Source organism: Natator depressus, chromosome 15, assembly GCF_965152275.1.
Source record: "Natator depressus isolate rNatDep1 chromosome 15, rNatDep2.hap1, whole genome shotgun sequence".
Classification (NCBI taxonomy): domain Eukaryota; kingdom Metazoa; phylum Chordata; order Testudines; family Cheloniidae; genus Natator; species Natator depressus.
The window spans coordinates 16280946-16308863 of NC_134248.1; the positions used below are offsets into that span (position 1 = coordinate 16280946).

At 39.6% G+C, this 27918-nt stretch overlaps 1 protein-coding gene across 4 annotated transcripts in view; it reads right to left on the bottom strand.

The window, feature by feature from the left end:
- Positions 1–27918, bottom strand: part of TXNRD2 (thioredoxin reductase 2) — a 51532-nt gene that overhangs the window by 7996 nt on the left and 15618 nt on the right. For all 4 annotated transcript variants that reach the window (XM_074972930.1, XM_074972932.1, XM_074972929.1 and 1 more), the window contains exons 9-15: positions 24149–24168; positions 23667–23758; positions 20020–20194; positions 7781–7917; positions 2437–2532; positions 2084–2176; positions 517–588 (exon numbers count right to left, since the gene is read on the bottom strand). In XM_074972930.1, coding sequence (XP_074829031.1) covers positions 517–588; positions 2084–2176; positions 2437–2532; positions 7781–7917; positions 20020–20194; positions 23667–23758; positions 24149–24168 — 685 coding nt within the window. The remainder of the gene's footprint in view (positions 1–516; positions 589–2083; positions 2177–2436; positions 2533–7780; positions 7918–20019; positions 20195–23666; positions 23759–24148; positions 24169–27918) is intronic.

Genomic DNA, 27918 nt, shown 5'->3' on the forward strand with positions numbered 1-27918 from the left:
GCTTCTTTCCACAGTCAAGTGGGCCTGCAAACCTTACAATCAGAGTAAATGAACTGTTCCAAAAAATGAGATTTGCTTCAGGTCTGAAGCTCTGGTGTAAAACAGGGAGGCCTTTGTGGCTTGTTTTATAAGGACAAATGGGACGACAATTCAAAGATTACATTTAGCTGATGAAGAACTGCCTCCCTTGTCTTAAAGAAAAAAGGCGGCACAATAATACCCTGATCTGAATAAATATTCAGAAATTCCCTAAGAACTGAATGTGTTGTCTGTGGAGCACTCTATCAGCACTGAGAACTGCTAACTCCTCGTCAAGTGCTTTGAAGATGTAAAGTGTTATGTGAGGAATATCAAAAGTGTGAGACTATGGCTAGAGAAAAATGGTTGATGATTGGGAAAAGAACCCATCAATTTTGAGAAAGTTTTTCAGCAATCTGACAAATGCTTTTTGTTCCTAAAGCAAAATATAGACCATATCACTTGTTTTAATAAAAGTTAAAAGTACTGAACGCTTACTTTTATGTAACACTGAGTTGTCTCTCTTTCAGCCACTGTAAATTCCAAAGGTGTATAATATGCATGGTATACCTGATTGGGAAAAATGAATATTAAGATTCCTTGTTAGAATATATATTTCTATAACTACCAGACATTTGACATGATAGCATCATGATTATTATTATTGTACACAATTGGTACTATACACTATATTTTTCTGTATAAACAGAAAAATAGACCAAGATTGGTTTTTATAGCAGCATTAATTAGTGGGCTAGATTTCTTTTTAAAGCTTACAAGATATGCAGTTACTGTGATAAAAAGTACACATGGAAAGCAAGACCAAGAGCAGAAAAAATCTTTTTCACAGAAAGCTCAGCTATTTATACAGGATATCTCTCTCTCTATATATAAAAAAAGTCAGATTACTCATTTCTAGTGTCCTGAATTCAAAGTAATCATCCGATCTTAATTTGATTCAGACCTCTTTTGACCAAAAGGTGAGAGAATTCCTAAGTTTTTGAGCATATGAAAAACTGTAAGCTCTTCATATCTGTAATCATGTACTGCAGGAGAAATTGAAAGGGTAATTTTTCCAGACTGTCCAGTAAACAATTTTTTAAACCAACCAATCTCTTTCTTGCAGTATAATGAGGTTCACCTATAGCCATAGCTAAGCCAAATGCTGTATGCAAAAATCAACTGCTTGGAAAGAACAATTGCTTTGTTGCCATTTATGGTCCTTCAGGTGGTGTTAAGACCCAGAAAGCTATGAATTACAGTAGAAGTGATAAAAGCACTAAAGCCTAATGTTGATTTCAAAGCATAAATTGAGTATCAAGGTAACCAAGAACGTATCAGTAACTGACTGCACATGAACTAGGGAGCTGCCAATTATTACAATTTCCATTTCCACAATATAAAGCGTTAGACCTAGATGACCTTTCTTTGAAGACTGAATAAAGAGACCCCTACATTTCTTTTGCAAAGTGGCTAACTGGAATCTTGATTTGTTATAACAGTGCAGCAGTTGAATAGAAACAATGATTCTGAACTTCCTCACCAGCAATGGTGCATTGCAACTCACACGCAGCTCATCATGGCTTGTGTGGATGGTGAATGTATTCCTGAAGCAATTTTATTCATCAGCGTGCAGTGCATAAGTATACCAGACCAGTGTATTTTCAATCAAACAAATGGAACTATAGTAGAAATCTGTTTACCTGAAAGTTCTAGGGGACGTCAGAAACCTTTAGGTGAATAAGGCAGCTGGGCAGCTAATTTTGAAGACTCAAATGGGATGTAGCAGTTTCATTTAATGATGGCTGTAACTTATCACTCATTAAAATAGTAATTTGGTTTCCCAAGATACGTGTTACACCACCTGCTTTTGAAATTGAGGTCCTTGGTGTCTCTGGAGCAGTTACGTTCAATCTTCCTAACCATGTGGAGTAGTGGCTTGGGGATCTAGACCAATGGCTGCACAAAAATCACTTTTACTTGTTACCATAGTTTCCACAGGGAAAAGTTCCCATCTCTACATGCTGAAACTAAGTCCTAGTTACACAATTAAAAATTTTAATACCTCTAAGTTATCCAGTCCATAATGTTCCACTGCCTTTTCTTCTGACAGTCCTACACAACCGTATTCCAGAGGAGTGAAAACTGTAGTGGGTACCTGGCACATCATAAAACAACCCCAAATGTTACAGTCGAACCATATGATGAAAGACACTCACTAGGCATTTAGCAGCTACAAAAATAGATGATTTGATATGGAGACTTTTGCAACAGCGAGAAGAGTTCTAGTTCAGTGCACCCAGTCTGAAAAGCTGGATCCCAAATTAGAAAAAATGATTCTTGTCTATTTACTAGGGTGTTGGGTTTTGTTTTTAACCATTATAAACAATACTGAAAAAAAAAAAAGTAACAACTCACATTGTCATAATCCATCAGTTCTGAAGACTGGCCAAACAGACGTTGAGCCAGCAACTTTCCTGCAGCCGCCGCCGTAGGCGTCAGTTCAGGGCGCCCCTGAGAAGAAAGAGTGGGAAAGAGATCAAGAAGCTAAGTGAGAAATGATGTGAGGAAGGGAAGAGGCAGTAGCTGGAAGATTTTTTGAGAGGTAGCGCTGATGTTTTATAAAGGACCATGGCTGGTGGATTTAGGTCCCATCTAGATGTCATACCGCTCAGATTCACTCAAAGCCATTAGGTGGCTGCCCCAATACTTTTGCAATCTAACTGTTTCCTTCCTAGTATTCCAACTAACCACTACCTTAGAAATGGGATTCAGCAAATATCAAAACCAAGATTTCCCACTCTACCCACCCCAAGCTTTTCAAACTTTTATTGACTATTGTAAAACACTTGGGGCATCTAACGACACTTCGATTAATTCCCTCCTCCCAGCTTATCCATAAGATTTCTATGTATATAGTATTAACTGTGAATCACTTCTGCGCACATGCGAATATCAGCTGAACTGCAAATTTTCTTGTAGTTTTCCTTGGATTTTATTGTCTCCTCCACCATCCATTGCACCTCCTTTATACTTGGATTCTCTATGTTAATACTCACTGAGTAGTGATGGAGTCATAGATTTCCATACCAAAAGTCAAATCCGAACAATTTAGTATTGTAAGCACTTATTCATACTGTACCTGATACACATGCTTCATAGGTCAATGAAAACTAGCCTATTTTTCTCCACAACCCATGACAAATCACGGAACTGCAAACCTATGCTTTTTTTGTTGTTTAAAAAGATCCATCAAATAATGGCTTTTCAAACAAAGCATTTTCGCTTCCAAGATCTGTAAATGTCATTTACCAGATGAAGTTTGCCATTTGTTTTTTCTTACATACATTTGCCTGAAAAATGTCTGCCAATCATTTCTGTAGCAGGAAATACAGATGTTGTTTTGGCATTCCAGAAATGAATAGAAGATTGGAACGAGAGATAAAATTGTGAAAGCACTGCCATGCATTCCACAAAACCCAACTAATTACTAAAACATCCATGCAGATAAAGCACAATTTCTCACAAAACAACAGCTTTAAGACCTTCCCTGGTAAATATTTGAAGTCAACACTCACTTTGCAGTCATGTGTACAACTACTCAGTTGATTATCATTGATTTGAATTGTTCATAAGACTCCTTTCAACATATAAAACATTTAAGGCCTCCTAGGAGAATTTTAGAAGCTTTGAAGTGCTGTATATTTGTTCTAACATGACTCATTTTTTTGGTCTTATTTCTATTCAGAACACCCTAGCAAAGCAACATACAGTACCTTCCACCGTTACAGTTGCTACAACACCCTTTGAAGAAGCGGATTTACAGTGGCTCCTACGTATGTTAAATATCATTATAACAACACTTCTCTGGTGCATGTACTATGCTTCTTCAGCAAGAATGATATGGGAGAGAGGATTTTAACAAGCATAAAATTTATACCAGACTTGCAAAACTGTCACATATATTTGCCAGCTCAGACAAAATCTACTGCCTCAACCCCTCACGATTACTGATAATGAAGAAACTAATGAGATTTCATTTGTCAGTTAAAAAAAACCCCAAACAAAACCACTATTCACTTAAAGGGTTCTGAGACCTTTTCAAAAGCACTGGATGCACCCCTGGGAAGTTTATACAAGTGAATAGTTCAGATGAATTTATGGTCTAATTTTCCAAACAAGGCACAACCATGCACACAATTCTACATTTGCACCAGCCAGGTACGTCTCTTAAAAGTGACAATACTCATTCTGAAGAGGTAAGTGGGGTTTAATTTGTGGATAAACTTCCCCACTGAACTCTTAATATTTAATAGCAAGTTAGTGTCTATGCAACATGAGTTTGGGAAATGAGGGCCAAGAGTGACTTTTAAGAGACAACAGCTGTCAAATGCACTCTGCATCTCAAAGGACCCTAATGCATGTCACAAGTTATGCACTTACAGTGGCACTGAAATGCTGCCAACTACGTTTGGGGGGAGCAGACTGGTGGAAAACCAGTGTGCAAGACCCTGTACAAAAGCAGAGGGAGGGGCAATGCTGGCCAAGGATCCTGTGGCAAACCCTACCTTTATGGGCAGGATGGGGGGAATCACTGATATCCACATATAGCAAGAAGGACTTTGGCAGGGCTTTTTTCCTTCTTTTAAAAGGTCTTATCCAAAGGATACACACACACACACACAAATACATGGTTCTCAATTAGTATATGCTGAAGGGCCGAGCTGACCCTGCTGTGTTGCGAACCAATGGTTTTAGAGTGCCTGGCGATTTCAAACCTGATATTTGATCTGCTAGAGAAATTCAACTAAGTTGGGAGTTTCACTTCACTGACAGCATTGCCAGTTTTCAATGATCTAAATGAATCCTTTAACAAACAATTTGGTATTCATGTAAAATGATTATATCACTTAATTCGAGCATAGAAACGCACTTCAATATTGGATGAAATTCTCTGGCCTGTGTTACGCTGGAGGTCAGACTAGATGATCATAATGGTCCCTTCTGGCCTTAAATTCTATGACTCTGTGAACAACATACCCTCTTATGTCTTGGGTTATAGGGAGCTACTTAAATGAAAGCACTGAGACTGTATAGAGAGGTACATAAATATGAGCTTAACTGAGCATATCTAGAGAACACTGATTAAATTTCCAGAGTGGTCATCCCACAATGGGCGTGGCACAGTGTAAAAATGAGAGTACCATTGTTAGTTCAGAGTCCCTGAAGAGCTTACAACCTAAATGAGACACACAGCATCAGAATAGGAAAAGGAGAGACAAGAGAGAACATGAGTCACAGTAGAACATGAATGAAGCTTTTAAGTGCTGACATTTTTGAACAGTGAGACGAAGATACAGGAAAAGAGGAGAAGCACCCAGCCCAGCAGGGTAAGTCACATGGGAAAGAAACAACGTGTGGAAGGGGAGCGAAGCAGAGATAGTTGAAGTGGTTTGCCCAAGGTCATACTGCAGATCAGCAGCAGCATCGTGAAGAGAACCCAGTTTTCTGAGTCCCAGTCCAGTGCTCTACCTACGCTGTCTCTAGCTTCTGAATTGGAGAGATTCAAGAAAAGAAAGGTTAAAACCACAGAGGTTAAGGCCAGAAGGGATCACCCGATCATTTAGTCTGACCTCCTGCGTATCACGGACAATCACTACCACCCGGCTGGCCACACATGAAACCCAACAACCGAAAGTTGACCAAAGTATTACACAGCCCTCAGGAGACTAAACTATTGTGTGCCACAAGCAGCGAATAGGAGGGACCAATGGCAGGGCACTGATTAAGTGAGATATACCCAGATGATCCTGGCAAGCGACTTGCGCATCACACTGCAAAGGAAGGCGATCCCCCGCACACCCTGGCCAATGCCAAGCTGACCTGGAAGAAAATTCTTTCCCAGCACTATCCTGAGCATCTGAACAAAAACCAGCCAGCTGAGAGAGAGAGAGCTCTCAGTACCACCTCAGAGCACAGGCACATCCCGTCCAGTGTCCCATCTCCAGCTGTGGCCATCCCTGATGGTTCAGAGGAAGGAGGCCAAAAAAACCCCCCAACCCAGAATACATTTGGAGCATGCGTGTGTGTGTATGGCGGGGAGGAATCAGGAGGTCAGGAGAGACAACTATGGCATGAACCAGGGATTTGAAAGAGGTACTGAGTGGAAGGGGCGAACTTCTAGAGATGTCACAGAGGGAGAACTGATAAGATATGGTGAGAGTCTGGGTCTGAGAAATCAAAGATAACCCCTAAAGGTGAGAGTCTGAGTGGTGGGGAATGATAATGAAGTTGTCAACAATGATGGAGAAAGGGGGAGGGGAGAGGGTTTAGGAGGAAAGGAATAGTTCAGTTTTGACAGTTTGAAGGAAGTAACAGGTCATCCCAGAGAAGACATCAGAAAGACACAAACAGGAAGAGATGTGAGCCTAGATGAAGGGGAAGAGGTCAAAGGTGGAGAGGTAGATTTATGAGATGTCTCTCTGGTTCCAGAGTCCTAGTTAGGAATGTGGACGACTATTCTCAGGACATTCTGTAACCCACCATACCTCTTGGAAGGTTTGGGACAACTGTATTCTTTAAATGTGGCAGAGTCACGAATCATTTAAAGATCTTTCAATTTTTACTGTATATACCCCTTGGATGTCATCACAGTATTTAAACCTTTTTGAAAAAAAGATGTCTCAAGTATATAAGGACCAATCCTGAAAAGCACTGATGCACTCAACTGCTACTAACTTCAGTGGTAGCGGAGGGAAAGCTCTACCTTGCAAGACCAGGCCCATATATTTCACGTTTTGGCTATCTCAAATATTTATAAGATATGCTTTGGGAATCAAAACAATCTGATTTACCGGTGAGAGGACTTGCTATAACTGTGAAGCTTATAATGCAGACATACACAATTATACATTTTACGAAGACAACTCATTTCTAGATGCTCAGTTTATACTGGTCACTCTGAGTTTTTACGTGACTGAAAACATCTGGCCTTATGCCTCGAAGTACATTCTGTCAGGTGCAAGAAACTGTTGTCATAGCACATTTTGTAGATTATTATTAGAATTGAGTTAATGCTGCAAGAATCTGTGACTATTTGTTTTGCTCATTTTGTTTGACTAATTACTGAATGAGTTCAAGAATGCTTGTCCCCCTTTTATGTTCTCTTGCCATGAACTTCTGAGCAATTGAGTTTTACGTGGCATGAATGTTCACAGAGAAGCAGAACCACATGCATGAATATTTGGGGCAATCAAATTTTAAAATTCGGAGATGCTGATTCTTGTGCCAGAAGCATTCCATATCAGGGAAGAGAAAGTGTCACGTGACCAATCACAATTAACTAATAAAACTAAAAAAAAAACCCCAAAAATCAAATATTCACTGAAATTTTCACTGTCATTCCATAGACATATTGAGACTTATTCATTCAGCTCTAGTAGTTATGTATATTTTAACTCAACATTCAGGGACTGCATGAAGACATTTATTTGAAGGGATAAAACAATATTAAAGATTATTAACTTCTGCCTAGTAATGCATTTCCTGATAATCATCAGCAATAATCTCATACAGAGATAGTTCACAAGATTTTGGTTAAGGAAATTACTGATCCAGGTGGCTGGCATGACATTGTACAAAGTGAAAAAAGACCAAAACACTGTATATATGTTAAAGCATGATGACATCTGGTCACTAGTTATAAGTCAGGAACAAAGTTCAGCTTCCTGTTATTGTAAAATAGTTTATGTAGACATTGTACCTCTGTAATGTCTCCAATTGCATATATGTGAGGAACAGAAGTAGCTTCGCTGGCATCAACAATGATCTTTCCAGTTTCAGAGTTAATTTTCACCCCAATTGTCTCCAAATTCAGAGTTTTCGTGTCAGGTGCTCGGCCTTAAGGAAATGAAGAAACTTATGTTAAAAATATTTCTTCATCAGCTTTAATCAAAAAAAACCCCTGTCATTCTCTGTCAAAGGTTTCCAAGAACTTAGTGCTGTTCAATAACCTAACAAGAAGGAAAACAAAAAACTGTGATTGACAGTAGTAAAGCTCTCAGTGGAAATTATTGACATGAATTTCTCTTTGTGAAAGGAAAATACCATTATAAGTACCTTAGTTTACATCATTTTCAAGAAAGTTATCCCATAACAAAATGATAAGACCATTGCATTATATGCAGAAGCCAGAAGGTTTAATGTTACATATTAAATGCAGTTATCAACACATTGTTTATAACTGCAGTGTCATCTTCTCTGAAAATTAGCATTCACGCAAAGTGAAAGAACCCTTAACAATCCTATTCCTCCTCCACCACACCCCCTTGACAATCCTTGTTTACCCTTTCATTTCTCTTTCACCTTAGATAATGAAGAAAATCAGCGAAATTAACTTCACTTTCAAGTTACTAGTGATATAATGTTTCAGTCTCACATATTATACGGGAATGTTTGTGTATTTTAAGACAACTGGTTTCCCTGCATTTTTTTTTTTTTTAATTTGTGACAATGTTTCTATTGGCCCTAAGTTTTATAACAGCTTCTTTTTTTTACAAAGTTTTCATCTTGGAACACATTTAAGTTGATGGTGTTCCTTTAAGTTATATAACCAATAAAATATGCATATGGCCTGGAATCTAAATGGCAAAATACTGCAGAAAGCACCCTACTTATCAATCAAAAGCTTGACAACATTCCACTGAGCAGTCTGTACAGTGCCTAGCACAACAGGCCCTGATCCTTGATGGGTGTTCCTAAGCTCTACTGTAATACAAATAATAAATTATTGCAAAGGTAACATGCAGAATCAAGTTACCCAGTATCAGCAGAGCTTTCAAAGGCAAACGTGATCACATAGGATAAATTAGCAGAAGAAATCAAAATGAGGAAAGTTTCCTTCTCCTATTAAAGTTGTATCCATTTTTGGAGGCTATAAAGGAAGGGAACAGGAGTATGTGCTCTTTGTGTGGGACTCACGGTTTTGTGTTTGATGTTAACGCAAAGCAAAACAAAAAGGGAAATGTGTTTGCATTATAAAAAACAAGGTCTTTGATGTTAATGTAGGAAATTATTAAACAAAAGGAAAACCTGGATTGTCAATGCAGACCTAATTATATGTAAACATATGATTCACTGCTTTACACATCTGCCATATCACCAGGCCCCCCAAAACAATGTCACATCTGAATGCCTCAGTAAGGACTTCTGTGTATTAATTTCATCTGGTGAAACCAACACTTCCTCTGGGAGTACTGACTGAAGCTGTCGGCACTTGGCTATCTGTCTGTCTTCCCTTCTGTTGTCCCCATGGGATGTTGATCTGCTGTTCCTTCTCTGCCCCTTGCTCCACAGTCCCGATGCTATCAGGCAACAAAAATAATAAACCTCCAGGACCTTATCTTGGCTCGGATGTGAAACAACTTCCTACTGTTGTATTTCTTTGTGTACTGAGAGTAAAGCCTGGATATTCTGAAAATGGACAGCTAATGGGGTTTTCTAGTTTCCCCTTTTTCCTGCCCAGGCAGAGCCAAAAGAAAGCTTAGCACGCAACAGACATTAAAAAAAAAAAAACAACCACCCAACTCCTAACCTCATCAATAGATTAGTTTGAGGCACTGTGACAAAACACAACACAGAGTTTATCAAATCTGCAGGATAACACTTAGCTTTTCAATTCCAATCTATTTTAACATGTGTATTTTGTATTAACAACTAAAGAATTACATAAAGTGTGTTTTGCTGGTCTTTCAGAAACTCCCACGCCCAACTACATTGCCCAAGTGCAGTTATGAAAGCAGTAATAAAATATTCAGCATAGAATGAATTTGTATTGGCTTTCAGCCCCGGTGGCTCACATTCACAAACTAGAATTACATTTAGTAATCTTACTTCAGATCAACTGTATTAGCCTTTGGCTCATGAATTCTCTCACATGCAGCCAAGTAGCTCGGTTAATTCTAATCCCAAATTTAGGAAGCCCTAACATTTTCCCACATTCACCTATCTGCAATATTAAAGCAGATGCTAACATGTCTTCCTAACGTTAGGTAGTAAGGCTAATTGTTTTTGATAAATTATACTTAAGTTCTCAAGGTTGTTTCAACTTTTTTTAAAGTACAGTTTTAGGAAAGTATCAGTTTACAGCTTCTTCCCAGGAAGAGAAACCTAAGCACACTCCAAACCCCACCAATCAAAGCAGAGAAATGGCCTCTCCGACAAGTCAGCACACATGCTTTTAATCACAGTTCCAAACACTGAAGATGACCACCGCCTTGAACTCTGAAAAACAAGGAGTCTCTGAAAGCATATAGGGCACAGGGCTGGCTGTAGTTTGGTTTTTGTTTTTTTTGTTTTTTTAAATCAGAACTGCAACATATTATGCCACCGTCCTAGAAAAAGAAAGATACAGACGCCTGTTCCACCTTCAAACAATGGTTAATTGACCTTTGCCCGCCATGATCCCACCCAACCCTTCAATAATTGTGAATGACAACAGCACTTTTAATAAACAAATAGGGTAACCATGTCTCCCTGAAAACTAGATATATCCCTGGCCCTATTCCCCTGATGTCTGTACAGAAAATAATGTTTTAGATAAGCCTTGGCAGAGTGGCTTCCTGAAGGAACTTGTCAGTCTACTGAGCTAATGAAATGAACAGGTAAACCACATATTCCGCTCTGGGGCCAACACCAGGTCAGTCATACACTAAATGTTGCCACCAGAGCCTACATGAGGTCTCCCAGTGAGCAGCTCTTAGAGTGAACTTTCCTCAGACACAATCAGATCCATGCGGCACTGGTCACGAGCCTACAGGCAGCCCAGGTGTACCATCCATAGGTGCCAACTTTCTTGGTTCCTGGGGGGTGCTCAACCTCCCCCACAGACCCCGCCCCACCCCTTCTCCCAAGTCCTTACTCCCTGCTCCACCTCTCCCTGTCCCCACTCCTTCCCCTCCCCCCCGCGCTTCCTGCACGCCACTGAACAGCTGATCGTGGCAGGAGGTGCTGGGATGGAGTGGGAGGAGCTGATAGGTGGGGCCACTGGTGGATGGGAGGCGCTGATCTGTTGGGCTGCTGGTAAACCACATATTCCCCTCTGGGACCACTATTTTTTTTAGCATCCACGGAGTTGGCGCCTATGGCACCATCATATGTCAACAGTACCTCCAACTACAGTCAGGAGAAGCCACAGCAACGGGCACAGACAGGAAAAAAAATCACAACACAGGTCTGTGGGTAATCCTGCAGTGGTCTGTGCATTGAAGATTTCCTGGGGGTAGTTTATGTCACCTCAGTAGGACTTTATAATAGCTCCTTTATCACTTCCTTGGAAATTGGAATGAATCCGCCCACTACCATTTCGTTGAGAGTTTCACACCAGGGACTGCGCCAAGCATTTCTGCAGTAAAGGAATCCCATCTACCATGATCACACACCACTATGCATAGGACCAGCCAGAGGATTTGAGGAGGGCTAGCAAGATGGTTTTCTGGCATATACACCAAGTTTAACTGCTCCTTCACAACCACGTCCCTCACTGCTCACCTGCTATGGTCTCTTATTACATTAACCCTCTACTCAACCAGTGATGCCTGTCTTGATCCCTCATTCGTCTGCTTCTCCCGCAGCTTGCATTTTCTTCCACACGGTCCCTTAATGCATGGACCACCCGCCCTGAATTGATTTTTAAGGCCTCTACCCCCTCCTCCTTCAAACCCCTTCATCTACTACAATGCCTACAAGAAAGTAGCCAATAATGCCCAAGGAGAGCCAGCTGGCGATAATTGACATTTGAAAGGGGAGAAAATAGTAAAAAATATTGATCGTGCATCAGATTTTCAAAAGCACCTAAATGATTTAGGAGCACATCCCAACGAAAGCACTCATGTTTCAAAGGCACTTTTGAAAACCTCATCCATGGAGACCTGTAAGTTCTTGTCAGCTCTGCTTGTGTGACTTGGCAAAGGCCACAGAGTCTGTGTCAGAGCTATGATTATAGCCACATGCTTAGTTTGCTATGCCATACAGTTTCTTGTGGTATTGAACGACCCCTGCTTCTGGGGAAGCTGATATTAGCTGTTCAGCACAGGAACTAGCTCAGCAGCTGTTAAGGAGCTTGCTGCTCTCCTCATGCCAACAAAAGTAATCTACTGTCTGGCCAAACCCAACAACAAAAATCAAAGCACCTATGGCTTTGGTTCTGCTGGACACTGGAGTGCTGGGTAACTGTATAACTGAGTGGACAGCCTGTGATCTTTAGCAATAAAATCACTAACAAGCAGACCTAGAGAGTAGTTTACATAAGTTTGAAATTTAAGGCCCTTGCAAGGTTAAAATAAAAAAATAAATAAAAGGAAAGTGGAGATTCTCCTAAGTCTCCCAATTTAAGGGGGCAATGACCAAGGACTTTGTGTCCATAAAGGCTGGCTCTGATATTCATATAAAGCAATGCTCTGACTGATCACTATTAATGGTATTCACAAGCTTCTATCTTCACCATGGTAAGGAGAACAGACTCCTTTGTTTACTCATAAGAACTTTGAAGGAAATGTAGCATTAGTTATAATGGTGGCATGGAATTACTTTGGAGCATTTTCCACCAAACAGTGTCTTCACACTGACATCCAAGTCATGAATGTATGGATGACATTAATGACTTGGATAATGCAGTACAGAGTATGCTTAGAAAATCTGCAGATGACTCCCTTCTGGGAGGGGTTACAAGCACTCTGGAGGACAGGATCAGAATTCAAGACGACCTTGACAAATTGGAGAGTTGATCTGAAATCACCAAGGTGAAATTCAATAAAGACAAGTGCAAAGTACTTTATGTAAGAAGGAAAAAATCAAATGCACAGCTACAAAATGGGGAATACCTGGAAAGGTCGTAGGACTGCTGAAAAGTATCAGGTAGTTATCGTGGATCACAAAATGAATAGGAATCAACAATATGATGCAATCAAGAAAAGGCTAATATTCTGGGGTGTACTAATAAGAGTGTCATTTGTAAAGACACCTGAGGTAACTGTCCCACTCTATTTGGCACTGGAGGCTTCAACTTAAATACTGGGTGCCACACTTTAGGAAAGATGTAGATAAATTGGAGAGATACCAGATCAGAGGAAAGCAACAAACAACAACAAAAACGATTTAGAAAACCTGACCTCTTAGGAGAGGTTAAAAGAACTGGGCATGTTTAGTCTTGAGAAAAGATGACTGAGGAGAGGGAACTGGATACAGTTTTCAAATATGTTAAGGGCTATTATAAAGAGGGCAGTGATAACTGTTCTCCATGTCCACTGAAGGTAGGACAAGATGTAATGGGCTTAATCTGCAGTAAGGGAGTTTTTGGCTAGATGTTAGAGAAACCTTTCTAACTATAAGGGTAGTCAAACTCTGGAATAATCTTCCAAGGGAGGTTGTGGAATCCCCATCACTGAAGATTTTTTTAAGAACAGGTTGGATAAACACCTATCAGGGATGGTCTAGGTTTATCTGGGCCTGCCTCAGCGTAGGGGACTGGCCTAGATGACCTCTTGAGGTCCCTTCCAGTCCTTTATTTCTGAGATTCTATGAATCTGGAAATTGCAAAGGGGGACTGCTCATCAACTCACATCTTAGCTGTTCAAAAATGCACTCAACACACACACACACACAGATCAAAGTGTAAATTACACTCGGTTTCCTAGGTTTGACAAAACACTAAGAAGCGATTGCGGCAGCCACATGATGATAAATGTAAGTAACATGTAACAAAATTCAGATCCCTCATATTAAACAAAAGAAAAACAAAATGCAGCACATCTAGCATCAGCCAATTCCCTCTCACACCAGACAACAATAAATAAATGTCACGTTAAGAACAATTCTGTCTAAGAAAGTCTAGTTGCATGTCACTGCAATGGGGCGGGAAAACCCCAGAAAGACTCCATCTCTGGCTAACATTTAATAGAAGTGACACAACTTTCCAGCAGGAGAATGTTGAAATCACATCCTGCTGGGAGATTTAGGAATTAAAATAAACAAACAAAATGTAATGGGAATTCAGAACAAAATATCCAGGCTCTCAGCAAACTACAGCACATTAGAGGTAACCGTTTTCTCAGATTAACAGAGATCCATTATTTCCCACTAAATAGTTCAAAGGTTAAGAATCCAATGGCCAGCCTAGTCCCTGAAGAGGATTCTCAAGATCATCCCTTTTGCACAGAGATTTGGCAGGGTTATACCCAGAGGAGATCAGGGCATTACTTCCACATATGGGAAGTATCAAAGGAAAGCTCCAAAGCAAAATTTGTTTTCTTGGTTAATCCAAAATGATGTGGTTGTAAGGTTTGAAGAAAACTGCTATAAAAACAATTCAGGCACACTTACTCCTTTCTTAATAAGGAAAGCCAATGATCTTTCTTCAGTCATACACACTAGGAAAGAGATCACCTGGTGCCCAGAGTCATAAGGCATAGTGCTTGAAGAGCATATATAACAAGGACAATTGGATACCTTTTCAGTTTTACAAAGAGCTTAAGGCATACATTATTTTTACAGTAAAGGTGATTTTATTTCAAAGACATGGTGGCCATATCCCAGTGCGGGGTAAGTGCAAACATAACAGCAAGCAGTGACTCGAAAATGCTTGCTCCACTGCATCCATCTGGGAGCCAATGCTCTCTTGTGTGTGGCTAACCTGTAAATCTCCCACTGCTCTTGGTGCTGGTTCTGTCTATGCTTCTCATTTTGCGTCAGCAGTTTACCAGAACACCACCCTGCTTGGCTATGAAAATAATTTTGGGGTATTCCATAAAGTCAGTTTGTCTTTATCGACGGATTGGAACTCAAGGCATACACTTTCATTTGTGTGTTGGCAGGAGCCACTCCATAGCACTTTCCAACAGATTCAAAGGAGATAGATAAAACCTTGTCCTAACATTTCACCAAAGTTGCTAATGAACTAGGTGGATTTATGCAAGCCCCCGGTGAGAAAACAGGCCTTTGAGTGCATGAAAGAGAATCTCACCCAACCATCACTTCAGTGGGTGCACAGAGATTGCACAGCATAGCTCCTCCTCCCTCAATGGCTCCTACAGTAAAGATCAAAAGGGAGGAGATGGGGCAAAGATGTTGTTACAGTGGGTTAAGTGTCTTGCAGGCACTGGCCCTCGCTTTGCCAGTGGCTCCATGATGGAGTTTGAAGAGCTAGTACTGGGAAAGAATATGCAGACCTGTTTCCTCTACCCTGCAACACTACTAGCCAAGGAAAGCCCACTCCGCTAGACCGCCACCAGGCAGGAGTAACCTACCCTCCCACTAGAGGTTCCCCAAGTCCCTCAATTAAGAGAAGTCACAAACAGACTATGCACTTCAGAAATCCATTTCCCCAACCAACCACCCAGCCCTCTACCAGAAAGGAACCACTCCTGACCTGACCAACTAGCTCATAGCTAGAAGCTGGAAAAATCACGCACCATCACTGTGGGTGCAAGGAGCAGCCCCAAGACAATGAAGCCTCATGGAGGAACCTCCATAAGATGCTGTGAAAGGGGAAGAATATATTTTGTGGTGGTTGTTGGTAGGGTTGGGGAGTAATGTACATAGAATGCCACATGTGTCATTGATTAATGCAGACATTTCAAGAGAGCTGTTTCTTAAGATGTTGGCATCACAACATTAATTTGAATGGCCAAGAGGACTCAATACAATCTCCCCCCGCATCTTTAAAACTAAAGCTGTTTGGTTCTTTTTTCTCTGGTCTTCTCTCTTCCACTCTGAGCCTATCTTGCCCATCGTAGGGTTTTATACTGGCACATATCACCCTATTATCTGAGCGCCTTCCACATAAAGTCACAGGTCTAGCCAAGTGCCAGAGACTCAGTGATCTACATACACACATGCTGGACTCTTCTGTTGACATCACCTATTAGCAGGAGGTATCTCATGCTACAGCCATCTCTGGGGTGGAACAGGGAAGCTCTTCAGCAGCATACAGGAACAAAAAATATTTCAGAACAGGAAGTGAATATTAGTATCTCCAACAGAAGTTACAGGGGGAATTCAGGAAGGCAGAATTTGACATACAACTATTAATCCACAAAAATATATGTTCAAATATTGTTAAAGCTCTGACTAACAGAGGTAAATAAATAATTGCCAGGGTCCTTAACTTACCCTGTTGCACCTAGGTGCTGTAGCATGATAATACATCAACTGTCATAAGGCCAATACAATAGTGAGTTAAAGATGGACTAGCAGCTCTTTAACTCAAGAGTTCCTTTCTTCTGTTTAATGTTTAATTCACAATTTTGAATAGTATAAAGATGTCTACGTTGAGAGTTCTTTTATATCAAGCTTTTAACAACATATGGTGGTTTATTTTTGAAAAGGAGGAGGGAGGCATACAAAAATATTATCTCTTTACCAGTCTGAACTGAGGCCCAACCACTCTACAGTCCAGCTTCCTAAACAGGAACCATAAACTTGGAAGAAAGTGTTTTTATCTTTTATAAACACATCTGGTGTAGCTGACCCACATGATTATTAGCTCCCACCAAGATTTGCAATAATGAAATATTTCATAACATTTTTCACAGAAGTTGGGGTGTTATCCTCGATGAACACAGGCAAATTCCAGTTTGAGCAATATGTTCTGCCTTCTTAAATTCCCCTTGCAATTTCAAATAGATACATTATTCTTCACTTCCTGTTATAAATGGTTATGAAGTGTTGCTGTGTGCTGCTAAAGAGCTGCTGCATTCATCCCACAGGTTACAGCATTTCAGTGGCTGGTGAAGTGATCTCAACATGTAGGATCCAATTCTCCAGAGCTTTTCACCTTGGATCTTCATTTATGCATGTATATAGTAGATGTAAATCATTTACCTTTTGATTTGGCAGCATTTTACACTCAGGTGGTACAAGTGTAAATTACTATCTAAGGCACAAAGCAGTGATGAATCAGGCCCATATGGTGCAAGTGCTTTGAAGTCTTTCAGGAAGAAAAGGTGATATATAACAACATGAAAAAGTTATTTGCATAATACCATAGCAGATTTCAAAAAACTGTCTTTTCAGTAGAGATCCATTGTCTTCTGAGCTCATGGGAATTCTTCTGAAACAACAGTCTTTTGATGGATGTTCAGATACTATGATGATGAGCTCTATATAATTGCCAACACAGGTAGAAGATTAATCTTCCATTTCATTGAAAGTCCTTAATGGATCTATTCAGCAATGTAATGTAGTCCCATTTGAGGCCTGCAGGCAAAGATTTTGCGTTGAAGCCTTTAAATGACATTATGGAAGTGAGACCAGGTGGGTGAGGTACTATCTTTTATTGGACCAACTTCTGTTGGGTGAGAGAGAGAAGATTTTGAGCCACACAGAGACCTGAAAGAAAGCTTGTCTCGCTCACCCAACAGAAGTTTGTCCAATAAAACAAAGATAAAAAGATATTACCTCACCCACCTTGCCTCTCTAATATCCTGGGACGGACACCACACTGCATACAATTCTAGGAGTCCTACAGGACCTGCTGTCTACACTAGGACAATTTTCCCAAATATTCTAACTGGTTTAAAAACCTGGTTCAACTCAACCAGATTTAAAACTGTTTGGGGCATAATATAGACCACATTTTGGTGACTTGAGCCATACAAGTGGAAAAGTTGAACAATTTCAAAAAAACAGCTCTAGCAGGAGTGGCAAATGAATATCTAGGACAGTGGAAATCCTGTTCTATACATTTGCAAATTATACATTTTTAGCAAATAGGATAAACTTCATGAACAGTGCTATCAAATTTTCCTTAATAAATAGGTAGCCAGTTTATTTACCAAGAGAGGTTCCTCTCCCAATGTTAACACTATAAAAGAATATATTTTCTATGACTTAATGTAATGAATAAAATTCTAGGATGGTTGTGCCACTCTGTATATGTAAACATTCAACAATGAAATGTTTTCTATGATTCAGACCACAACTAGTTAACTGTAGAGGCTAATTTCTAACTAACTCTACAAGCTGACTTTTTTCAATCAGCATCGTAATTGGCACATCTGCAGACAGGAAATCCTCAACACTACTAAGTTTCCCAGTCTATTATCTGAGACACCTGGTGTGGGTGTGTTGATACAGAGAAAACACAATGAATCATACCCCGACTGCACATCCATTAACCAGCTTTAACTGTTAATGTGTTTAATTCTGAAAGGGTGTAGTGCAAAAGTGAACACTGAGGGGGAAAAAGTACTTCAGTTAGTTTCCAGAATATAAAACAAATTTAGTTATTCTAACATTGCTTTCTAATACTTAGTTTTACTTTGAATCAAAGCAGTGAATTGCATTTACATTTCAACTGACCTGCAGCAGTGTATTAGTCAACTTTATAGATTATGGTTAAGGTTAAAGCCAGGTTTCTTTTATCAGCTCAATTTTAAACAATTCCCACTTCCAACTTTGCCAAAAGTAATTCAATCCACCAGAAATTCACAGGTGTGACTATATACCAGGGTAGAATTTTACTGGAAAGTCTGACACAAATCAGATAAGATGTTTGGGAAACATGCAGGTGTGAAAAATGAAATGATGTCAGTTCTTGAACATTTTTCTAAAGGTTTCAGGCTTGTTGCAATTCTAAAACAGCATGAGCTTTCTGGTCTTCACAAATACTTGTGCCTTTTATCAGTTATGGGAGAGGGGAATTAGTTACTAAAATAGTTTTTAACGGACCTTAAAGAACCCCATTACTCTCAGAGGGAGACACACAACAGTAGCGCAACAAAGCAAAAGTTGATCAGGATTTATAACCTACATCCTTCTCTCTGTGTCATAGGGATACAAAAAAGTTAGTTTAACTCAGAAGAAAAGACAACTAGGATGGCATCTGTGGTTTATTGGACAGACCGCTGAGTGCTGTAAGTCAGGACATCCAGTTCCTATCAATGACTCCTGTCACTGACCCACTTGGTAAGCTTAGGCAAATCACAATCTCTTTGGTTCTCATTTTTCACCATGTGTAAAATGGGGATAATGTTTACCCAACCATTATAATGCAATATCAAGAGAGGAAAGAGTATCATAGAAGTACTATAATCAGAATAATAATGAAATCACGGTCAAACTGATTTTTTTCCAGTGGCAGACAGATTTCTTGGGCAACAAGTTTAAATCTTTTCTGGTCTGTTAAATGCAATGTTAGCCAGATTTCTCCCCGCCTCAGCTGATATATCCTGCCATAGATATGCATGGAGCTTTACAAAAATCGAAGACAATAGGTCCCGTACTCCAAAAAGAGTACAATCTAAATAAGGGACCACAGCAAGTGAAAACAAATTGACAATGGTAGTGATGGCAGAGTTGTGGGAGGTGAGGCAGAAAAAGTGTTTTCCAGTCCATGTCTGGATGCCTTATATTATACATTACTCAACACTTTGGACTATACACGAATATGCTTGGTATTGTCTATAACATTTGATGTAACTGAAGTGGAAAACCTGTTTCATTTCATTCTTGATTATAAGTTTTTGGTGACTAGTTTACTGGCTTGGAGGCTACCATGCATTTCTGTACCTATTACTGATTCAGGAGTTGGCTCTCACACCTCAAGCGAGATCAGTTTAGGTGAGTGGAGGACAAACAGTTGAGCTCTTCACTGGGAGAGTCTAAGATACACAAATACCTCCAGCTACCAGATTTCCTGTGAGATGTTGGAGTTCTTAGAGAAGGCTGCTTCTCTCTCTCCTAACTGAATGCTGAGCACTGCAGTGGAGGAAGTGGAGTTTAGAGGCAGCTAGCAGAAATGGCAGCCCCCTCGAATATCAGAATAAAAGGAACTTTTGGACTGTAACTGAACAAGTCAAGTATAGAAGAGAGAGAATCAATGGTCAGGTGCTAAGACCTGTAGAGGGGCAGGCTGTTTGACACGACACAACACCAGGGGTGAGGGATTTCATTTCAAGAGTGGAAAGCATTTTTAAGAAGCAGTTATTTTAAAATGATCTAATTTACCTACTGCCCACATCACTGTGTCAAAGTCATCCATTTCTTCTTTGCCTGAGTCAACATATTTCCAGGTAACTTGCAGTTTGCCACTCTCCAGCTTTTCAACTTTACTTGGGGTGCATTTCTTTAAAAATCTTGTACCACAGGATTCCATGTAATTGGTTACTAAGTAGGACATTTGCTGTGAAGTAAAAAAACCTAAACATTGTTTTATTTAAAAACAAGCAACTTTTAAGTCTTCTCAAAAATCCACAACTCATTCGTGCTCATTAAAACCTAGTGAGTACATCAACCACCTCAAGCACACTTTGTTATTTCAAACCTATGCAACCTTGTAGTTTCCTTAAAAAAACCTGATAATTTTGATTTAAACAGCTGTCCCCTGAGGACCTTTTTCTTTGTTTTGGCTGGCCTTTCCTTAGAATATATCACCTCTAGCCTCATTCAAATTGCATAGGAAATAGAGAGTGTAAAATATCAGTGTGTAAAAATACAATTAAGATTTTTTTTTTGCATTAACAGAAAACCTAATGTTCATACCTTGGGATTTCTCATGCTGTGCCAGAGAAATCCAGTGAACCTGACAGAACCTGGAGATTTCTCACGACAGACAAACTGAGGTCCTGACAAACTACAGTGGCAGGATGGAGATTCATTATAATTTTAAGAATCAGTGTATTTACATCCATTGCAAGTCATGTCTTACAGCACATGTCACACTTTGGCCTTAATTTTTAATTGTCCTGTTTTGCCAGGTTTGTCTATGTGGTTTCATAGACACATTCTGACCACAGCCCAAACAGTGGGCTGATCACAAACGTAAGTCTTTATATTTATCCATGGCAAGAGCTCATTTTTTTAACAGAGCATTGCGTCAAAGATTCCATAATCAATTAGCGATGTGGCATGCTATGGTATAATTCCCTTGTATACAATCAGCTTGGGGGCCTTGCTACATACTTTAAGTCCAATGTGCTGCATGCTACAAGGGGCCTTAATCGTCATCAAGGGGACTGAAAGGGCTGGAATGCATGATCATTTTGCTATTAAATCGAGGACCAAGTCAAATAAGATGACAAAAATGCTAGAAAATTCCTTTTAATTTCCGTTTTGCCTTTTGGTGTTTACATACATATGTTTTTTCATTACCCTCTACAGATCTTTTGATGCATCTTTAGCTCAGTATATTACCCATTAGGTGGTAGACATGTCATCATCCTTACTGACATGAGTGTATACATACCAGTATGTGTCCTTTATACACAGGGTATGATTCCCAAACTCCAGTCTTGTTTATTATCTGTACCCTCTATTTTGTTTTGTAGGGCACCTATGACTACTATTTCTCTTTAACAAAGTTGCTTTTAGACAACACTGCTTCTGCAGAAGGTGACTGACATTATCCTACATACACCACTCTCCTCTAGGCAAGCAGTGAGCAAAAACCAAATGTCTCAAACTGGAGAACCACAGATGTGTGAGTGGACAGAATTATATTGCTGCTTACTTTCAGATAAAGTCCATCAATGGCTATTAGCCAGGATGGGCAGGAATGGTGTCCCTAGCCTCTGTTTGACAGAAGCTGGGAATGAGCAACAGGGGATGGATCACTTGATGATTACCTGCCCTGTTCATTCCCTCTGGGGCACCTGGCACTGGCCACTGTCAGAAGACAGGATACTGGGCTAGATGGATCCTTGGTCTGACCCAGTAGGGCCAATCTTATGTTCTTATGTAACACAATGTGTATGACACCTCAATGTCCTATTTACAACCAACTATTCAAAATAGTCAGACTGGGATTTTAAAACTGTTCACTGTTGTGTAGACAGCCATCATAATCTACTGCACTGAGCATGGCCAGTAAGTCCCAAGATGCAGTCCTTATTCTGCAGACCTATTGCATAGCCTTGTGATAGTCACTTAGCCTCAGTATGTCAGCTTCTCCATCTATAAAAAGGGAGTTATACTTACCTGCCTCCCTCCCAGAACATTGAGATGATTCAAGTGTGTAGATCACTTTTAAAAATGTAAAGCAAGGAGTGCTAGATTGTTGTTTTCCAAGTCATTTGATATATATCAAAAGAATATATTATATTATAAAGAATCAGCTAATTCAACTTAACATTGTCAGAATTTCAGTTTTTCTGGTAGTCTGAAAATGGGATACCTTTACATAACCCAACTAGCACAGAGCTTCCTGCAGCCACTACAGCTATCATGCGTCTCTGCAATCAACGTGAATCATTAAGATATCCTGAAAAGCTTTACTAAAAAAGAAAACGGTGGTTTTTCAGGAGACTCCTTTGATAAATGTGTTTGAACCAACGCCACACCATTGTCAAGCAGTGAACTGTCCCACTGACAGATTTATTCAAAAGATGTCATTGCTCTTGATTGTAGTGAGTCAGGTTGTACTTTATCATACGAGTTGTTTATTACTTATAAACAAGGATATTATCACAAAGCCACCCACACAGAAGAAATGCTCATTCTTGGCTTATACTTAACATTTTATTTTCAAGCTAAAAGTTGTGGCTGGCAATACAGTAAAGCAAATGCCAGTGTTATTTCTCTTCTGAAACCTGGTATATCAATATTACCTCATCAGTCTCTGTCAGGCTCAACCTAGTTACAATCTGACTACACCTATCTCCAGACCTGTTTTGCCTCCACTCCTCCTTGTATTTAAACTGTTATCCCATGTATTGTTTCTATACACATAAGACAAAGTTTCACGGGGAAAGGATATTCTCTAAGTGTTTTGTAAAGGACCCACACATTCATGGCACTCTATAAATACTCTAAAATCTTATGGATTTACATAGCAAGGTGAGAATAAATCCCAGAATATTAGCCAGTTTAGGCTATTTTTTTAAACAGTTGTATATAGTAGATGTGCCTTTTATAGTATTGTGCCTTTTTTCAAATTCTTGAGATGCAGTCATATTTTAAAATCATCTGCCCCATCCCATTTCTAAAGAAATATGGAAAACATTCTTTTAAAAGAGTTTATACTTCTAAAACAAACCATAATAATCTTTAACATGCATTGATTATGCACATCTACTATATACAACTGTTTAAAAAAATGCAACTAATTACAGTGGGAATGACCGCTATAGCTAGTGTTGTCTATTGGTTTAAATTCTAAGCCTCTGTTTTCAGATGATTAACTTTCCAAAGGCTTCATCCTTCAAGCTGAAATTTTCTAGGCTTGTTATCTGAGTGAGAGAGAATTACTTGGAAAGTTTAAGCAAGAATGGTTCAGCCAGTACAAGAGTGGAAACTTAAGCTAATTTTGGAGAGAGAGCCTTTGACGCTTTGAGCCATGGGACAACCAGAGCAAATCAAATTGGCCACTTCCCTCTTTCCTGAATTAAGCAGAAGAAAAAAAGAAGTACGGTCTTGTGGTCTGAATACAAGATTGAGTCAGGAACAAGAAAGTTCAAATCTCAGTTCTGATCCAATTCCCTCTGTAGCCTTGGGCAAGTCACTAGACCTCCCCCTCCACACATCCCCTTTTGTAAAACAGGGTTAATATTTATAACACACCTACAAGGTAATATTTTGTGAAGGAGAGTGCTGCTATTTCTACAGAAGACAAAAACACCCCACACATCTCAAGAGATTTAAACTGTACCAATGGTTACCTGATCAAACCCTCGAAGTGGGATACTTCTCACCATGACCGTGGTATTCTGTCCAATGCCTGTGAGAAAACCAGCACACTCAAGGGACACATCTTTTGAATAATCAATTAAAGGAATATAGATTACATGATTTCAGATGAAAAACAACCAAAACAAGGATATTGCCACAATGAGACTTGGATTATTCTAATCAATGAAATAGCCATGGCAATAATGTTACTATTGTATAAAGAAAAAACAAAGGCGAGCTAGTGTTCATATTACAGAAAACTTCATAGATAAATGTTTGCAAGACCCTCAGAATGCACCATATCTGATCTGAATTCTTGTGACTATACTGCTGAAAATGCTATTAATGTAATTTAACCACTGATGCAGGTAAACAGTTCAAGAGCAGGGGAATTTAGACAATTGAGCCTTCACAGAAAAGACAAAATCTGTCAATCGTAATCATAAATCATTACAACTTTTACAAAGGATACAGCTGGCTCCAACCACCAACCTGTTATGGAAAAAAATATAGCAGTGGAATGAGCTTGTGCATATTTTCACACAATTGATATAAAATTATTTTCTGGTGTGTAGTATGATGATAAGATTACAAGTTTGATCTGCACATTTGACATTGTTAGATAGAAACAGTAAGAGTGTGGTTTTCAAATTCCAACATAAAGACAAACGTTAAAAATTGTCAGATTTCATTCTGAACCTATTTTATTAATAAAAAAATTGATAGGTTTATAAAAAATGGAGTTGTTTTTATCTTGTGAAATAAAAGATCTAAAACACATTCTGAAAAACAAAACAGATAAAAGCACACACACACAAAGTGGGAATACCGAGGGGTTAAAAGGAATCATGACTAAACTCATTTATTGGGTTGCAAATTGCAGGTAAGAGCTGGCTGCTTGGAGCAAAAATGTTTTTTGCTTATGTTCCAAGATAGATTTTGATGTTAAGTTTGATGGTAAGCTTTCGGACAGGGACCATCACTTACTATGTATTTGCACATAGTACAATGGGTTTCTGATCCATATTGGGGCCTCTAGGTGCTATCACAATACAATTAATAAAACGACACACAAAATGGGATTGCAACAAAAGTAGAGGATCTGTGACTCTTCTAGGCACGGACTTTTATAGACCTCTATCATATCCCCTTTTAGTAGTCTCTTTTCTAAGCTGAACAACCCATCTTTTTAATCTTTTCTCAGATGGAAGCTGTTCCATATCCCTAATTATTTTTGTTGCCCTTCTCTGTACTTTTTCCAATTCTAATATATCTTTTTTGAGATGGGGTGATAAGAACTGTATGCAGTATTCAAAGTATGGCCGTATCATGGATTTAGATAGTGGCATTATAATATTTGCTGTCTTATTAACTATCCTTTTCCTATTGGTTCCTACCATTCTGTTAGCTTTTTGACTGCCATTGCACACTGAGCAAATGTTTTCAGAGAACTATCCACGGCTCCAAGATCTCTTTCTTAAGTGTTAACAGTTTATTTAGATCCCAGCATTTTGTATATTTTTCAATGTGCATTACTTTGAACTTATCAACATTGAATTTCAGCTGCCATTTTGTTGCCCCGTCCCCCAGTTTTGAGAGATCCCTTTGTAACTTTTTGCAGTTGACTTTGAACATAACTATCTTGAGTAATTGTATATTGTCTGCACACTTTGCCACCTCATTGTTTACCTCTTTTCCCAGATAATTTATGAACATGTTGAACAGCACTGGTCCCAGTACAGCTACTTGGGGGACCCTGCTATTTACCTCTTTCCACTGTGAAAACTGACCATTTATTCCTATCCTTTGTTTCCTCTCTCTTAACCAGTTACAAGGACCTTTCCTTACCTGCTTTGCTTAAGAACCTTTGGTGAGGGATCTTGTCAAAAGCTTTCTGAAAGCCACTGTATTACTGTCCACATTTGTGGACACCCTGAAAGAGTTATAGACAGGTGAGGCACAATTTTCCTTCACAAAATCCGTGTTGACTTTTCACCAACAAATTGTGTTCATCTATGTGTTCACTATTTCTATTCTTTACTACAGTTTTGATGCATTTGCCTGATACTGATGTTAGGCTTACTGGCCTGTTATTGCCAGGATTGTCTCTGAAGTCTTTTATAAAAATCAGTGTTACATTAGCTATCCTCCAGTCATTTGGTATAGAGGCTGATTTAGGTGGTTACATACCACAGTTAATGTTCTGCAATTTCATATTTGAGTTCCTTCAGAATTCTTCGGTGAATATTATCTTGCCCTGGTGACCTATTACTGTTCAATTTATCTATTTGTTCCAAAACCTCCTCTACTGACACCTCAATCTAGGACAGTTTCTCAGATTTGTCACCTAATAGAATGGCTCATGTGTGGGACTCTTCCACACATCATCTACAGTGAAGACTGATACAAAGAATGTATTTAGCTCCTCCACAATGACCTCGTCTTCCTTGAGTGCTCCGTTAGCACCTTGATCGTCCAGTGGCCCAGATGATTGTTTGGGAGGCTTCCTGCTTCTAATGTACTTAAAACTATTTTTTTTTTGCTGTTAGTTTGAGTGTCTTTTGCTAGTTGATCTTTGACTTCTTTCTTGGCCTGACTTACTAAACTTTTACACTTGACTTGCAAGAGTTTTTGTTTTTTTTTTATTTCCCTCAGTAAAATTTGACTTCCATTTTTTTAAAAAAAAGTCTGTTTGCCTTTTACTTTTACTCTGTTCTTTAGCCATGGTGTCATTTTTTGGTCCCCTTACTTTATTTTTTTTTAATTTTGGGGTATACATATAGTTTGAGCCTCTATTATGTTTTTTTTTTTTTTTTTTTAAGTTTCCATGAAGTTTGCAGGCATTTCAGTCTTGTGACCATCCCTTTTAATTTCTTTTAACTAGTCTCCTCATTTTTGTGTAGTTCCCCTTTTTGAAGTTAAATGCTACTGTGGTGCATGTCTCTGGTATTTCCCCCCCTGCAAGGATGGTCTATAACATAGAGGTCTATACAATCATGAATGGCGTGGATTAAATGAATAAGGAAGTATTGTTTACCCCTTCACATAACACAAGAACCAGGGGTCACCCAATTAAATTAATAGGCAGCAGGTTTAATACAAACATAAGGAAGTATGTCTTCACACAACTCACAGTAAAACTTTGGAACTTGTTGCCAGGGGATGTTGTGAAGGTCAAAATTATAACTGGATTCAAAAAAGAACTAGATAACTTCATGGAGGATAGATCCAGCAAAGGCTATTAGCCAAGATGGTCAGGGATGCAGCCACGTTCTAGGTATCCCTGTTTTTACAAATGCCTGTAACAGCACCTCATTCAGCGCAGCCCTAATCCTGACAGAGAGACACTAGCAACAGAGGGACGGTGTCAAGGACACAGATTCCTTCCTCCATTGACAATGTTCAATGGGGAACATTTGGTACTGTACTTTGAACGCAGAATTCACAAATGGGGCAGGAGGAGCATTAGGGTGTTCCATCTTCAGGGAAGATTCCCACCACCAATTTAGAGGTTAATAGTCCTCAGCCTAGAACAGCTATTTCATGCCTCACAGCAACCACAGACTGGAAAAAAAAACCTACCTTGTCTGTTTGACAAGCATGCTAACCCCTTTACTTAGGGCACAGTATTTCATCCTCCTTTAATGATGCAGGTACTGTTTAAGGATTGTTTGTAGAACACATATATCTCTGAAAGAAGTCACACTGCTACCTGTGATGTCCCTTGTCTTGAACCCTAGCCTGGGAGTCCCCAGACAGCTGCCACATCCTGGCCTCCACCCAATGGGTGGGCTAGGACTAGGAGTATAGCCCCATCCAGGGCCCCATCCACGGGAGCTCTGATTAGAGGATCACCCAGCTCTACCAATTGGTCCAACTGCACTATTAGGAGGGGGAGCAGGAAGTTTGTCCGAGCAATAAGGTAGTTTCCTGTTATGGCTGCATTGGACCTTGCAGCCAGTCTCATTCCTGCCCTGCTCCTGGCCCTTCCCTTATCTGTGCCTTTGCTCCTTTTCCCACCTTGCTTCTACTCCATTCTTGATCTTTGCCTTCTTTTCCCCTCCACTCATCAGTGACCAGTCCCGGCTCTGACCCCAGCCTCTGCCTTCTGATCCTGACTCCAGTTTGACCCTTAGCTCTGGCATTTGGCATCTGACCTCAGCTTCAATTCCTGGTTCTGACTCTGGCTTGACCCCTGGCTCTCGTAACTGGCAGTTGACTCTGGTGCTGACTCTTGTCTTC